The 16,637-nt window shown below is 45.3% G+C and overlaps 1 protein-coding gene across 4 annotated transcripts in view; it reads left to right on the plus strand.

The window, feature by feature from the left end:
- The window catches only part of HESO1 (Nucleotidyltransferase family protein), a 95,053-nt gene that overhangs the window by 75,057 nt on the left and 3,359 nt on the right, over positions 1 to 16,637 (plus strand). For all 4 annotated transcript variants that reach the window (XM_087678223.1, XM_087678232.1, XM_087678243.1 and 1 more), the window contains one exon: positions 218 to 334. In XM_087678223.1, the coding sequence (XP_087534349.1) occupies positions 218 to 334 (117 nt within the window). The remainder of the gene's footprint in view (positions 1 to 217; positions 335 to 16,637) is intronic.

The following is a 16,637-nucleotide window of genomic DNA, read 5'->3' on the forward strand; positions in this document are numbered from 1 at the left end:
AAAAAGAGGAACCATGACATCTCAAGGGCAATCTAATATGTATATTTTTATTTGTAATGAAGTGTTGCTTCTGTTTTGGGATGAATTTAAGGCTTTCTAGGATACTTGCTGGGCCTCACATCATTTGGTGCATCACAATAGTCAACTCTTAACACTATTGGAAGAGGGGGAGGGGAGAGATGGATGTCTACAGGTGTTCTAACAAGTGCCACTGCAGTTTTCAGCTGTGAAAGAGCTTTGGCTGGATGGATTAGTTGTATGCACATACACAGGGAGGTGGGGTGATAGAACTTCAACCAGTTCCCAGTGGATCAGGAAGAGATATGTAATGGCTGTAGGTATCCGACCTTAAAACTTCCATTTTCAAGTGAGTACATTCTTTTCTGAATGCTGCAGATGCATTATTTAGTATCTTCAAAATACTTCCAAGTTACTTTGATTCAATTTTAGCATGTTGCTACATTGAACATTGACTTGTTCTAAATAATTTCCTGAAGGGAAACAAAAAAGGACTGAATAGTTGTAAACAAGTAAGATAGAAATTTCATTGTTTTTTATTATGAATTTGAAATCAAGTTCCATTTAATTAAACCTCTCAAGGTAATTCTGTTAAGAGCTTGATAGAACCTATGGTCTTATTAGCACTAGCAATGGGTAAGAATAATCATATGAATGTGCTGAGTATAATACCAATGTTTGAATTTGATATTTTCTCATATCTTGTCAGGAGAATCTTGAATACTTGTGATGGTCATGATCTTTGCTATTTTCATGTCACAAATAAAAAATCTTGACGTAGAAAGATGTTGTTCAAAGCCGTGTTATAGGCGAAGCTTAATAACTTTTGTCATGATATTTAAAGGAGTTATCTCATGTTACAAGGTAGTTTAATTTTGTCATGAACATGGGTCCAGCAAAATATCTGCTATTTTGAGGTATGCTTGCTTTGGAAGCTTCAATATGCCAATGTGTGGTGCAATCATAGTAGCCCTTTTGTGTAGCAGTTGGGCTTTGGTAATGATACAAACAACTTTAGGCTTACAGAGATGTCTTCTGATTTCTTAATGAATGAAATTTATTTGAGCATTGTTAACGTTCTTTACTTGTTGCCTTGTTCTTGTTATGCTTACCTGTTAGAAGAGATTCTCTTAATATTGCATTCTTGAAATGCACAGAGAAGCCAGCTTAGGAGTTGCCTAGTTACCCAATAGATGAATAATTCAATGTATTTTTCGTCATCAACATTTTCCAACAAAGATCACAGAGGCTCTTTGACATAGATACGAAATATTTTATGGAACTTGTTGAAATATAAAAGAGGGGCCGAATAAAAATTAGAGTCCCTAGCTCATTTGTGCTTTTCCCTTGTTTTTGAACATGGCTGATTGTTGTCCAGACAAGGAGGTTGCAGGTCATAAAGTTAGCTTGCTTCCCTTCTCTTCCTTTCCTTGCTTCCTAATTTCATGCTTGTAAACTTCCTTTCCATTGCTTCCTAATTTCGTGCTTGTGAACTTGTGAAACAATTCTGTAGAAGCTACGCTTGCGGCCTAGACCTCACGTTTAATATGTTACTTGTTTTCTGGAGGTTTTGAAGAGGTGTGCTGTTGAATAGACTGTTCTCTGTGCTGTCAGAGTTGTTGTCAAGATCCAAGTCCAGTCCTAGAATGTGGAAGACCTGCAAACATTAACAAACACAAGAAATCACAGAAGCATAAGAGAAACATATATCGTGGGTGCATGCACACTTACTGCTCGACTATGGGAGTTGAAGGAAGAATCTGGATAATTTAGCGCCTCACAGGGCGAGCCATGAGCTAGAGGCCCTAGATCCATGCTTAAAAAGCTATGCTTGGCTTTGCATAGCTGATGAGGTCCTATAGTGTGTGAGGCTAAGCTTGATGCCCTCTTTGATCCTTAGTGTGAAAAACTTAGCTTCCAAGTGCACATTTATCCCCATCAAGGAATCCACTCTAAAATAATGCAACAGCAACCACTAAGGAATAGAAGAAGCACAAAAGCTGAACCACCCACAACTAGTATGTCTTTGATTAAAACTCCCGCCATCACAACGCAATGCTGGATCCCGTCTCGACTTGTAGTACAGTACTGAATTGCTGTTAATTGGAGATTGGGTACTGATTTGTGCAGTGTGGGCAAGCTTTTCGAGGAGTTTGATAGTTTTATACTTGCATTAAGATCTCATGTTGGGATTTTGGTACTTGGGAGTGTACATTTCACACTTTAGCTTGGAAGTGTTTGGTTGGTGAATTTGTGCATTTATTTGGAGCAAGGGCAAATCAAGACACCAAAGATTATAGCAACATTTTGAGAGTCCTCACTTAGGAGGATAAGTTGGATGGCACCAACTATCCCTTGTTGAGTTTTATGGTGAGCAATCTACTTGTTGCAAAGGATCTTTGGGACCATGTCACTGGTGATTTGTAGTTAGAGACTGGGAGAGCTTGCACCTCAAACATCTTAGCGCAATGCTAGAGGACAGCTAGTTGCCCTTGTTGCTGCCCCCACTCCTCCTACAACATATTCGAGGAGATGGGACTCAAAGGATGTACAAGCTTTGTAATTGATTGCCTTGTCAATCAAGAGAGTGATTATATCTCATATTCAATCATGCAAGACCTCTGAAGGGGCTTGGGATGCCTTGGAAAGCATGTTTGCAGCATGGAATAAAGCTAGAGTCTCTTACTTGTGAAGAGAATTGACTAATGTGCATATGGATGAGGGTGATAGAATGACCGATCACCTTACTGTTAGAGATCATCGCCTGACCAGGTGCAGTCGGACAGTTTCTGTCCAGGTGCAGTCGGACTGCCACGTGGCAGTCCAACCTGTCCTATCAGTCGGCTGCATTTAATGCAGCCGACATGTCTTTTCTGGGGCCCTGTTTTCTGGCTATAAATAGCTGAGGTTTTCAGCAGTCTCCTATACTTCTCTGCTCGCAGATTACAGACTGGTGGCACACGCAGATTCCGTCTCTGTTCGCAGATTTCAGACAGGAGACAGTGCAGACTGCAGCGGACTTCGAGGTGAACAGTAGGTTGCATCGTCGAGGTGGAGACACGTAGTCCAGCGCACTGCGCCCGTGTACATATCTGCATATCTTTGTATACAGCACACTTTATACAGCAGATCTTCATCTTCCACTGTCTCTTTCTCTCTCTTCTCTCTCTGCGTTTTCTCTCTCAGTCCTACGCTTCCGCACCGCTGCACTTTGACATGGTATCAGAGCAGTGTTAGAGGGCTGACTGAGCGCAAAACCAACCTGAAGAGGAGTTTCTATCGCGACACTAGGTTGCGTTTTCAGCGTTTGAGGGCAGGCAGGAGGGCTGTGCCTCGGAACAAGGCTGAAGCGAGCGTGGGCGTGCAGGAAAGGAGTCCAGGTGGTGGATTTGCTGCTGTTTACTGCTGGTTGACGAGGAGGAAGTTTGAGTTTTCAGCTTTCAAATGCAGGTTTTGCTTTTTCATCACCTCCGGCGGATGAAGAAGTTTCAGGACGCGGAAGAGCCTTAGCAGGCTGAGTTTTCACAGTCAGAGGGGGCTGCTTTTGCGTTTGTGAAGGCATTACAGGTGAAGATGTCTACAGAGATTGACTTGGAGTTCCAAACGATTATGGACCAGAAGGTGCCTGTCTTACCGGCTCTTGCCGCAGATCAGAAGCTCGATGGCGACAACTATCGCATCTGGCGCGCCATGATGTTGGCCATCCTTGAGTCCTATGATTTGGCGGAGCTTGTACAGGAGGAGATCGACCGGCCCTCGATAAGAGATGAGTCCAAACTCTCTTCCGATGCTCGTGCGGAGTTGGCCAAGGCTCAGTCTCACTGGGACAAATTGAATGCCAAGATTCGTTCCTTTCTTTTTCTGCCTTGTACTACAGCCGTGATAGCTCACATCGAGCACTTGACGGTGGCTCGGGAGATATGCTAGAGCTTGATCAGATGTATAACTGGATGACCCTAATGAAGCGGGTTTCTTTGGAGGTTCAGATGCGGACCTTGTCCGTAAACAAGTCTTCTTCGTTGCGGGAACATATCAACAAGATTAGACAGCTTCAGATGCAGGTTCAGAATACGGGAAAGTCGATTTCCTCCGAAGACATGGCGATCACACTATTGTCCCAGTTGCCGCCACGATTCGGTACTTTCTACTCCGCCCTTATTGCTTCGGGGCGAGAGTCTACTCTTCGGCGGGAAGAGTTGGTTCCTATGATCTTGGACCAAGAGGAACAATTAAAGGGACAGAATGCTTCCAAGTCGGAGGCACTGACAGGTCAGGCCTCTCAGAAGAAGGGGAAGGACCAAAAGAAGAAGAAGGGGGATAACAAGTCAATGAAGGACAAGGACAAGGACAAAGAATCCACTTGTCATATTTGTGGCAAGACTGGCCATTGGAAGAAGGATTGCCCTGACAAAGACAAGAAGGATACCAACAAGAAGGACACGAAGGATTCTGGAGCGGTGGCTGCACCCTCATCAGCTGCATTTCTTCATCTAGCTGTCATTGAGGACTCTTCACCGAATGCTTCTGATGCTGTGATGACGGCTCCCTAGGCTCGAGAGTGAATCGTTGATAGTGGTGCCTCCCGGCACATGACTCCTTCATCAGATGGTGTTGCCGAGTTGCGACCCTCGCGTGGGCAGATTCTCATTGGAGATAGCTCTTCCGTGTCTATTGCAGGACGGGGTAAGATGCAGCTTATTCCAGATGGACGTGGTGGTACCCATACCTCAGAGGTCTTGCATGTACCAGGTTTAGGGTATCATCTCCTGTCAGTTCATAAGATTTGCTCCCTTGGACTTTTGGTGGAGTTTGACAGTAATTCGGTGCAAGTCCTTGATCGTGGGTCAAGGAAGGTTCTATCATCCGGATATGAGGAGAACGGCATCTATAAATTGAAGTCTTCCACCGCCCTCTCTACTCTTCTTCTTACCTCTCAGACACAGTCAGAGTTATGGCATGCTCGGTTTGGTCACCTCAACTATGATTATCTTCGGAGGGCGTCACGTGGACAGCTTGTTCGAGGGTTGCCGGATATAGTGGTGAGCTAGCAGCCATGTGTCTCCTACATTCGTGGGAAGCAGCATAGGGATGCCATTCCCCACACAGCTTCGCGGCGGTCTATTTCACCGCTGGAGCTTGTATCTACGGATCTATGTGGCCCTATGAGGAACGAGTCCTTGCGTGGGAGCTCGTACTTCATGCTGATCGTAGATGATTATAGCAGGATGACATGGGCCTATTTCTTGGCATTGAAGTCAGAAGCTTTCTCCCACTTCAAGGATTGGCTTCTCTTTGAGGAGAACCGATCAGGCCAGAGATTGAAGACCTTGCGCTCCGACAAGGGTGGTGAATTTGTTTCTAATGAGTTTGCTCATTTTTGTGCAGATAAAGGTATTCACCAGGAGTTTGCTAATACCAACACTCCTCAAGAAAATGGCATTCTTAAACGGAAAAACCGCAGTGTGATCGAGATGGCGCGCACCATGATGGAGCACTGACAGACCCCTCAGGTTCTGTGGGTCGAGGCTGTGGCTACTGCAGTCCACATCCTTAATCGATCCCCCACTTCGGCCGTTGATGGGATGACACCTTTTGAGGCTTACTTTGGGACTAAGCCCGATGTTTCTTACTTTAGGGTCTTTGGGTGTGATGCCTATGTTCACATTCCCAAGGCTCACCGTGATAAATTTGAAGCAGCTTCCCGAAGACAGGTATTTGTTGGCTACAACTCCCGGTCCCAAGGCTATCGATTGTATGATCCCGTCAAGCGGGATGTGTACACTAGTCGAGATGTGTGGTTTGTGGAGGTTCCGGCCATATCAACGGGTGAGGAGCATCCCGTTCTTGGAGATCCAGGGGAGAGTTGGGCTCCCGCTACAGTTCCTTTGGAGCCCGTGCCTTTTGATTATGATTCTGTTTCTGACACAGAGTCTACTATTCCACTGGTCACCCCTGAGGAGTTACCACCGGTGGATATTCCAGAGTCTTCAGCTGATGGAGAGAGACGAGGGGAGGTTCGGCCTCCTCCTCGATGAGCCCGTGACACACTCCGTGATTCAGGGATCGAGGGGGTTCTTGAGGAGTAGGGACCGCAGGATGGTCCGCGGCGGTCACGGCGGCACCAGGCACATTCTACGGAGCTTGTTTGCTCTAACTATTGTTTGATGACCCATGTTATGCAAGATCGAGAGCCCACCTCCGTGAAGGAGGCTTTACAGTCCGCACCATGGAAGAAAGCTATGGAAGCCGAGTTGGAGGCTATTGAGAGGAATGGCACTTCGTCACTCGTGCCCCGCCCCCCGCATAAGAAGGTGATTGGCGTCAAATGGGTCTTCAAGACCAAATATCTTAGCGATAGTTCTTTGGATAAGCACAAGGCTCGCCTTGTTGCTAAAGGTTTTGCACAGCGCCCAGGGATTGATTGTCATGATACTTTTGCCCCCACTGCTTGTATGGCGACTATTCGAGCTGTTCTTGCCTTGGCTGGCCATAGGAGATGGCCTGTCTACCAGTTGGATGTGAAGTCGGCCTTCCTCAATGGTGATTTGAAGGAGATCTATGTTGAGCAGCCTCTTGGCTTTGGATCTTCCGATGGGAAAGTCTACAGGTTGAAGAAGGCCTTGTATGGCCTCAAGCAGGCTCCGCGTGCATGGAACGAGAAGATTGATTCGTTCCTTCAGTCTCAGTTGGGATGTCGGCGTTCTCAGACCGATCCGCAGCTTTATGTACACACTTCCGAGGATGGTTGTGTGCTTTTTGTGTTATATGTTGATGATTTGATTGTCACAGGTGATCATGCACAGCAGGTCCAAGAGACGAAGTCAGCTTTACATCGGACGTTCGAGATGACGGACTTGGGTCTACTCCATTTCTTTTTGGGCCATGAGATTTATCAGTCTCAGAGGGGGATCTTCATCTCTCAGCAGAGATATGTACAGGAGCTCTTGGTTTCTTTTGCGATGGAGAATTGTCGGCCCCTTTCTACTCCTATGGATCCGAACTGGAAGGCCACTTCCCATTCAGCTTCTCCCATGGCGGATGCTTCCCGCTATCGTCAGTTGATTGGATCCTTGATTTGGCTCCTCAACACTCATGTTGATCTTTATTTTGCTGTTGGGCTCTTGGCAGGGTTTATGAGTGAACCTCAGACGGTGCATTGGCAGGCTGCTCAAAGGATCCTTCGGTCTTTGAGGGGGACGTCTGATTTAGGGATTCATTATCCCGCAGGCACAGATGGTTCAAATTTTGTACTTGTAGGTTGGAGCGACTCGGATTGGGCCGGTGATGTGGACCACAGGCGGTCTACTACAGGTTACTGTTTTACCTTGGGTGTAGGTGTTATTTCATGGAGTAGCAAGAAGCAGCCCACGGTGGCCCTTTCGTCTACTGAGGTGGAGTATCGGGCCGCGTCTTCCACCACATGTGAGGCTGTGTGGCTTCAGAGATTGTTGGAGGAGCTTGGTTGCCCCCAGACTCGTCCTACTTTGCTGCAATGTGACAATGAGAGTTGCATTGCCTTGGCATGGAATCCTGTTTTTCATGCCCGGACGAAGCACATAGAGATCCAGTACCACTTCATCAGAGAGAAGCTTTTGGATGAGACCATCACTGTGGAGTACTGCAAGACGGAGGACAATCTTGCCGATTTGTTTACGAAGGCACTTCCCTAGGCTCTACTTCGGAGACATTCCAGATCCCTCAGGCTTCTGCCCTGCCCAGGCTCTGAGAGGGGGTGTTAGAGATCATCGCCTGACCAGGTGCAGTCGGACAGTTTCTGTCCAGGTGCAGTCGGACTGCACAGTCGGACTGCCACGTGGCAGTCTGACCTGTCCTGTCAGTCGGCTGCATTAACTGCATTTAATGCAGCCGACAGGTCTTTTCTGGTGCCCTGTTTTCTGGCTATAAATTGCCGAGGTTTTCAGCAGTCTCCTGTACTTCTCTGCTCGCAGATTACAGACTAGTGGCATGCGCAGATTCTGTCTCTGTTCGCAGATTTCAGACAGGAGATAGTGCAGACTGCAGCGGACTTCGAGGTGAACAGCAGGTTGCATCGTCGAGGTGGAGACACGCAGTCCAGCACACTGCGCCCGTGTACATATCTGCATATATTTGTATACAGCACACTTTATACAGCAGGTCTTCATCTTCCACTGTCTGTTTCTCTCTCTGCGTTCTCTCTCAGTCCTACGCTTCCGCACCGCTGCACTTTGACACTTACACACTTGCAGGACTTACATGAGTAGTTGCTGAATATTGATGTCCTCTCATGATGCTTTGGCAGTTAGCACTCTTATGCTTGATATGCGCAATGCAGAGCTATGGCTTGCTTGATTTGGTCACATGAGTTTTGACAGTTTGATGACTCTTCAATGTTGTCACTAGGTAGATGGCTTACCTCTTGTGGAGACCCCACCTCCCCATGCATGTGAAGGATGTGTCTTGTGTAAAATGCATAGCTTTGCTTTCAAAAAGAATGGTGCATGTGGGTAGTTTGAAAATAGTTGATACACCTTGATGTTTGTGGTCCTGTGAGGACACGAGCACTTGGGGGTCATTTTCTATTTTTTCGCTTTTATAGATGACTACTCATGGTATACTAGAGTGTATGGATTGAAGGAAAAATCTGATGTATTCATGCATTTTAAACATTTGGTTGCAAAGCTTGAGGTTGAAACTGGTTTAAAAGTGTAGATTGCACAGATAGAGGAGGAGAATATATGTCTCATGCTTTTGAGACATTCTTACTTGAAACGAGTATCACGCATTAGGCCACTATGAGGATGACACCTCAGCAAAATGGCGTTGGTGAATGAAAAAATCAGACACTCATGGAAATGACTAGATGTATGCTTAAAAGCAAAGCGCTGCCACATAAGTTTTGGCTTGAGGGCCTTTAGTGTGCTAGTCATGTCTTGAATTGTGTACCGACAAAGACACTTAAGACTATCATATCTTTTGAGGCTTGGCATGGAAAGAAACCAAAGATTGACTACTTTCAGTATTTGGATGTATAGCATATGCACATGTGCTGAAAGAGCTTCGTGGAAAGCTCAATGAAAAGGCCTTAAAATGTATTTTTGTTGGCTATAGTTTGGAAAGAAAAGGCTATTGGTTGTATGATCCATGCACAAGGAAAGTGTTTGTCAATAGAGATGTTATTTTTGTTGAAAATGCTGTCTTTTCGCATGACCAATTTGAAATGCTAGCCACTTATGACTCAGGTGATGTTTTCGAAGACCCCTCACCACTTTCTTTGGGGTCTGAGCATGCTGTAAATGGCTGGACATGCTTATTACGGCAAAATGCTACTGCTACATGACCCCGAACAGCAGGTACTTGATGATGATAGGCCTCTAGCAGTGGAAGATGCAATACAACAAGAAAGGGCTGCTTTAAATGCAGTAAAAATAGTCCCTAGATGGTTGTTGCAAACTCTTTAGGATAATAAAATGGATGCTTCCTTACCTCAGTGCTCTAGCTCTATAAGGGCTGCTAGACCAGCATATCATGCAGGGGGCTCATTTGGTTGATATTACAGAAGTAGATGATTCTTGTGATGAACATGTGTTCATGAGCTCACTGTTAGATGATGATGGGTCTACTTCCTTGGAAGAAGCCAAGCAGGATGTACATTGGATGTAGGCTATGCAATAAGAGTTGGATTCTATTGCCACCAACAATACTTGGGATCTTGTTGAGTTGCCACATGGCAAGAAAGCCATTAGTACCAAATGTGTTTTTAAATGCAAGTGCAAGGTTGATGGTACTATAGACAAGTGCAAGGCATGTTTGGTAGCAAAAGCTATGGATAGAAGAAAGGCATAGATTATGAGGAGACATTTGCTCCTACATGCCGTATGACTACAATTGGATGTGTCATTGCTATTGCTGAAAATTATGGTCGGAAAGTACATCAGTTGGACATCAATACCGCATTCTTGAATGGTGACCTACATGAGGATGTTTATGTGCTATAACCTCCAGGGTTTGTGGTGAAAGGCAAAGAGCACATGGCTTGCAAATTGCATAAAACTCTTTATGGTTTACAACAAGCTCCTCATGCGTGGTACTCTAAGATTGAGGCTTATTTGGCCAGCATTAACTTTACAAATAGTCCAACTGCTCCCACTCTCTACATTAAGAATGAAGGGGGGGATTTGTTGGTAATCATTTTGTTAGATGATATGTTGCTCATTGGACCAATAGAGCATAAAATTTGTAGATTTCAAGGCTGAATTGAAACATGCTTTTGTTATGTCAGATATGGACTGCTTACACTACTATTTGGGGATTCAATTCATCCAAAATTAGTATGGCATCATTATGTGTTGTTAGTTGGGTTAAATCAAGTTTACACCACCCTTGCCAAGAGGAAAGGCTGGTTTTAGTCTATGCCAACTTCTTTGCAATCCTTTCATCTTGTAGCCAATCCCTTGCCCAAAGCTGTTTGGTTTGTCTTTGAACCTCCTCATGCTCGTAAATTGAGTCCAAAATCCAACGTAAGCATGGGTCAAGGGTTGAAACATGTGCATTTAGAGAAAGGAGGATGGGAGTATGATTTGATAATATGGTTCGTATCAATTGTCCAATCTGCCCTCCACATGAGTTTCCCCACTCCCTTGCTGGGAACTTGTCTAGCTGCTCTAGGAGAATGTGACCCAACTATAATCCCAAGAAAAGTATAGCTAGCCATCGTACTTACAGAAAGCCAGGTCTCTCCAAACATTACAAGTGCCTATTGTGAAGATGAGAGCCTCCCAAGCCTCTTTCTCATTATCAACTATACCTTGGATGCCAATGCCTTTGCCTTGCTGATCTGCTGAGGTCTCCAAGTCAGTGAAGTCACTGCCAACAATCCTTTGCTAGCATGGGAGGAGAGAGCTTATACTCCTAAAGGAAACGGATGTCTTTCCTTTACAAGGGATGGTTGTAGTTCTTGGTGAAAGATCAACTTTCTTGGACCCCATGCTCCATTGAAGTGGACATTGTTCATGTTTAAAAATGCTAGGTGTATGCTTTTGGAGTTACTCTAGGCATAGAGAGAGGGAACGCCCGTTCTGGCGCATAGGAACGGATTAACGCGTTCCGGGAGGTACGAGCCCAGGAAATGCTGGCGAAACGTTTCCCCCCGTTCCTTGGCCCGCTCCCGCCCGCTCCTTGGCCGTTCCCTGTTTGGAACGGCCGTTCCAGCAAGGTAAGTTTTAAATTTAAAAAAAAAGTCGCCCGCAGCCCGCTACTCCCGCCTGTCGCCCGTCCACCTCCTGCGTGTCGCCCGCCTGCATCTTGTGCATGTCGCCGGCGAGCTTCTCCCCACTCCCGCCTGTTCCGCTTGCTCTTGCTGCTCCGCCTGCTCCCGCTTCACTCACCTGCTCCTGCCACACCTACCTCGCCAAGGCCGTGTGGCGTGCCTACTTTTGCCCACCTGACTCTCCCACCTGCCTCTCCCGCCTACGTCGTGTGCGGCACACGGTACACCTCTATTGATTGCTTGGCTTGACTCCTACCCGCGATTAGGTGAGGTCCGAGGAATCGAGATTCTTGATACTCATGTTGAAATTTTGGCCGAAATTTCTGCAATTTCATTGGACTTTCAACTTTGGTTGAAATTTTTGCAATTTCATTGAACCTTGACACATGGATGTTGAAATGTTGGCTGCAAATTTGTGTAATTTCATTGAAGTTTACTGATTATTTGTCACTTCTATATAGATGGCAGCATTGACATCTATGGGATCTTCATCATCCTCAGCAGGTACTTCGTCAACAACTGGACGAAGTCGAAGCACTACTTGGTCATGGTGGGATGAGGTAGATGCAGGGGTGCCATTGAGAGGTGGAGGGGCTCGCCCTTGGAAATGCAAACTTTGCCCTTATGCTCGCACTAGTGGGGCTGATAAAGTGAGAGCCCATCTTCTACGTGAGGAGGGGAAAGAGGTGCGTTTTTCCACCAATGTATCAATTGAGAAAAGGCAGGAGTTACTTGACCGCATAGCCACTTCTATGGGGAATTCACATGCCAGGAGGACGCCAAATATAGCAGTGGATCCAACAACATGGACTCCCAGGCTAGCAGGGCATGGTGTTTCATGCAGAAGACCACCAGGATTAGTGGCTACGCAGCCTTCTCGTGGGCCATCAATGGCAACAGGTCGTGGTGTTAAACAGAGTTCATTGCACACTTCATGGGAACCAAAGAAAAAAGAGGAAACAGATGCAGCAATGGCACGCTTTTTTTACCATGACCGTATTGCATGCAAATCAGCCAGGTCACCTTATTTTTTAAATATGGTGACAAAGATTGCAGAGTATGGACCCACATATAAGCCCCTTTCATCAGAAACTATCAGGACTACATTGCTTCAAAAGGAGAAAGTAGCCATAGAGATTGCAACATCAAATATTTGCAATCAATGGGCAAGAAATGGAGTGACATTGATAGCAGATGGAGTGACACACGCCATAGGTCCATACATGGTGTTGTTGCATATTCTCGTGGAGATGTATACTTCATTGGTAGTCATGATGCTTCAAAGACTGGAAAGAGTGCAGATGTATTGGCATCCGAGTAGTGCGAGGCAGTGCACGCTGTTAGGGCAGAAAATGTAGTGCAGTTTGTGGCAGATGGTGAACCTACAAACAGGGCAGCAGGAAACGTTTTAATGGCAATGTATCCACATATCACCTTTAGTCCATGCATGGCGCATTGCTTGAATAACTTGTTGAAGGATATTGGGGACTTGCCATGGATTGCATCTCTTGTTGCGAAAGGCAACAAGATTAACACATTTATATGTAATCATCAGTACTTGCATGCTGAGTTTCGCAAGAGAAGTGACAAAGGACTTCTTAAATACTCGGATACACGATTTGCATATAACTTTCTTATGCTTGGTCGATTGCACTATTGCAAAGGTGCAATTAGGGAGCTATTTGCTAGTGATGAGTATGAAAATTGGACTGGGGCTGCCACTGCTACTGCTGTGTTATGTAATGCATATGTTTTTTATAGAGATTTTTGGGATGAGGTTAATCGCACCAACCAAATGGTTGATCCTATTATGCACATGTTGAGGCTTGCAGATGGCATGGATCCATGCATTGGGAAGATCTATGAAGGTATGGATCGCATGATTGAGAGGTTGGAGAGTTTGGAACCAAATGCAGATAGGTATGAGCAGATCAAGGAGTTATGCATCAGCAGATGGAATGAGTATGACTCTCCTATGCATGCTGCAGCATATGTGCTTGATCGTGAGTTTCAAGGAAAGATGCAAGAAAGAGACCTTGAGGTGGTCAAGGCTTGGAACACATTGCTTGCAAGGCTTTATCCTAGCCGTAAAATGGAACGCAAAATTAAAAATCAGCTCTCTGTATATCGGCAAACATTAGGGATATTTGGTACAGAGGATGCACTAGAGGATAGGACAAATATTGGGGCTGCTTTATGGTGGGAGGACTACGGGACAGAAGCTCCAGAGTTGCAGAGTTTGGCTATTCGTATTCTTAGCCAAACAATTAGCTCTTCTTGCTTAGAGCAACTGTGGAGCTCATTCAATCACATTCACTCAAAGAAGAGAAATCGTCTTGGTACAATGAAGACGAATGACCTAGTTTATGTGAGCTCCAATCTTCGCTTGCTAGCTCGTACATCAATTGCAAAGGCTGATTCTTTTATATGTTGGGAAAAAGATGACGATGATGATGATGGTGATGGTGATGGGCAGGATGTTCAGCAGGATGAGCATTCAGACACAGTGGAGCCATCTTCCATGAATCAGAGCACTTAGTAGCTAGCCTTTTGGAACTTTAGAGTATTAACTTGGAAATTGGAGCTCTTGTAACTTGGATCTTTACTATTTAGGCTTTAAAGTTGAGTGCATATTTTGTGTTTTTGCAATGCACACTTGTTGCCAGTTGGACTTATGCAACATTGTTGATTACAATGTTGAATTATGAATGCGACAATCCATTGCTGGTTACAATGTTTTGAATCTTTATTATTGTTGAAACTTGATTATTATGTCTCTAGAGTCTAATTTCATGAATTATGGTTGATATGATCTCTCTCTCTAGATTCTAAGACAAGTGTTGACTCTGTGTGTGTGTGTGTGTGTGTGTGTCCCGTTCCCTCACTTTGGGCGTTCCCCCGTTCCAGGGGGTCCCGTTCCCGTTCCCCGTTCCTGGTAACCATGACTCTAGGATTCACCAAATAGGCCCTTGGCATGGTCAAAGATGAAGAAGATGGAGAACGAGGGGCCATGTAGTGGTGCTTGGTTGTTGGTTTAGAGAACAAACTCCATTCCTCCCTATTGGCCCATGGGCGTAGAGGGTGGATAATGTCTACAACTTGAACTGTGAGTGTGCCTCCATGATCCATGTTATAAGGCAAGCCTTTGAGGTGTGATATTGTTGAGTAGCCTCGGCTAGCAGCCACTTGATGACATCTAATGATAGGTACCACTATTGTGGTGCAAATGAGAATGCTAAGGTGAGGGATCTCTACAATAGACCGCTAGTTGATGTCCATCATGCATTTGGGCCGTTGATCCGAAATCAACTCTAACGGTGTGTCTCCTAGCCCTTGGGACATACACTCCTTCACTTGCTTATAGATGACCTCCTCCACCTAAGCTTCCTAGGATCCACCAAAGTGGGTTGTCTAGAGAAAAAAGTAGTTTGGCCCAATGTGTTTCCTTTTCATTTGAAAACAAAAAAGGTAGTTTTCTTCCGGACCTACCACAACTTCTATTGGCCTCACATGCCTGCAATAAAAAATTAGCTGATGGAAGATGTTTTGCTTTACATGTGGCAAAATTTGATTCAACAACAATGTTAATAAAATTTTGTGATTGGTTGTTGTTAAATAATAAAAACTATATTTCAATGCATTTCCGCCACTAGTGTGAATGCCCACGGTAGACTTCTTCTAGATTGCTTAAACTTCTTCTCCATAAGTGTGAACTTGACCTTATTCATGAAGACTTCCACTTCAAGTGAAAGTGGAAACTCTCCACGACCCACAACTCTCATATATGACCAATGCCCACAAGGATAGAAGTCGTATTGCAAGAGTTGTGTGTGGCGAGGGAAGGCATGACCTGTTGCGGGGGTTGTAGTGCTCCCCCAAGGGATGAAAGGGTTGCTTCGTTGCTGCTGAGAAATCATAGGGGTGTGGGGTTCATAGTGCTTGTCCCAAGGGGGCCATTTTGGGGGCCGTGGGGGGGGGGGGGGGGGGGGGGGGGGGAGTAGTATTAGGGGTTAAGGGTGGGTGTAAGGTATCTAACATCTAGGAAGGTGGTCCGCTTTGCTTGGGGGGCGGGGTTTCTAGGGAAGTGGATGGGGGTAGAGGTGGTGGGGGTTTGCTGTGTGGTTTTTTGGTTTGTTTGGGGAGGGGGCGATTGCACATGAGATGGCTGCTTTTTGCTTCTGTTGGGGACTGAGTCAATATTGAACCTTGAAGTCATTCTCCATTGACGAGTGTGATTGATGAATGGCCCCCTGCTTACTAGCCTTTACCCCAAGGCATGCACACGCTAAGGCTTGGTGTTGGAAAGGATGTCATCTAAAGCATTGCCAAGCTATCTATGACTATTAGAACTTTAGGTATTTTTTTGATGTCTACCATTGCCACACACACCTTTGGCACTCCTGCTTTTGTGACCGTATTGGTAAATGAAGCAGGGAGTACTTTGTCAAAGAGTTGGCCAAAGTCCTCCAACTAGTGGTACTTGACCACAAGACCTAGGAAGAGAAGGGTGACTAGTTATCTTGGAAATCTATGGATAGATACAAAGGAGAACTTAAAGTTGTGTAACATGGAAGCATGTAGATAAGCTCCTTAGTTGATGCAACCGGAGAGTTGTTGATGAGCTTTCGTGTAGTATCCATTGAGGTAAGGTGAACCATGAATATGCCTTGGCCCATTAGCATGGCCTTTGCTATGCGCAAGGTGTCGATGCAAGGCGGAGTGACAAGTAGGGTATGGGCTCCAAGAGGGCTTTCCAGTATGATGAACGCTACCATGAGGGTGAAGCAGGGGTGCCCATTTTCTCCTACTCTATTTGGTGTTTATATCGATGAGCTTTCAGATTATGTGGATAGATTGGGGGACGAGGTGCGAGCTCGGTAGGCATTTTAATACCATCATGTTGTATTAGATGATGTGGTATTGATCATGGACTCTACCAAGGGCTTGCAAAGACACATGGATGCATTGCAAGCATTTTGCATGAATAGGGTAATGGTATTTAATACCACACACTCTTGGAGGACTCTAGTGAGGCATGAATTTACTCTTGGAGGGGGGATATGGTTGAGTACACTAGATCCTATGTACATCTCAAGGTCACATTTACAGGACCTACATTTTCATTATGAGAAGTAGCAACTGCTAGGTTGGGTAGAGGTTATGTAGCACTTGGACCACTTGAGGGGAAATGTGTGTATGCTTAGTTCTAGGAACCTTGACAAAATTGTGGCTATTTCATACATTGGTTACACCAGCCTTGCTATATGGATGCTGAGTATGGGGCCCTGGTCTTTGCAAAAAGACTTGGAAAAGTATGGAGAGACCACTATTGATGATGGTTGGTTGCATGATACATAGGAAACCATCAATA

The sequence above is a fragment of the Lygodium microphyllum genome, chromosome 1, assembly GCF_053477565.2.
Source record: "Lygodium microphyllum isolate KBCC chromosome 1, Lygodium_microphyllum_v1.1.10, whole genome shotgun sequence".
NCBI lineage: Eukaryota > Viridiplantae > Streptophyta > Polypodiopsida > Schizaeales > Lygodiaceae > Lygodium > Lygodium microphyllum.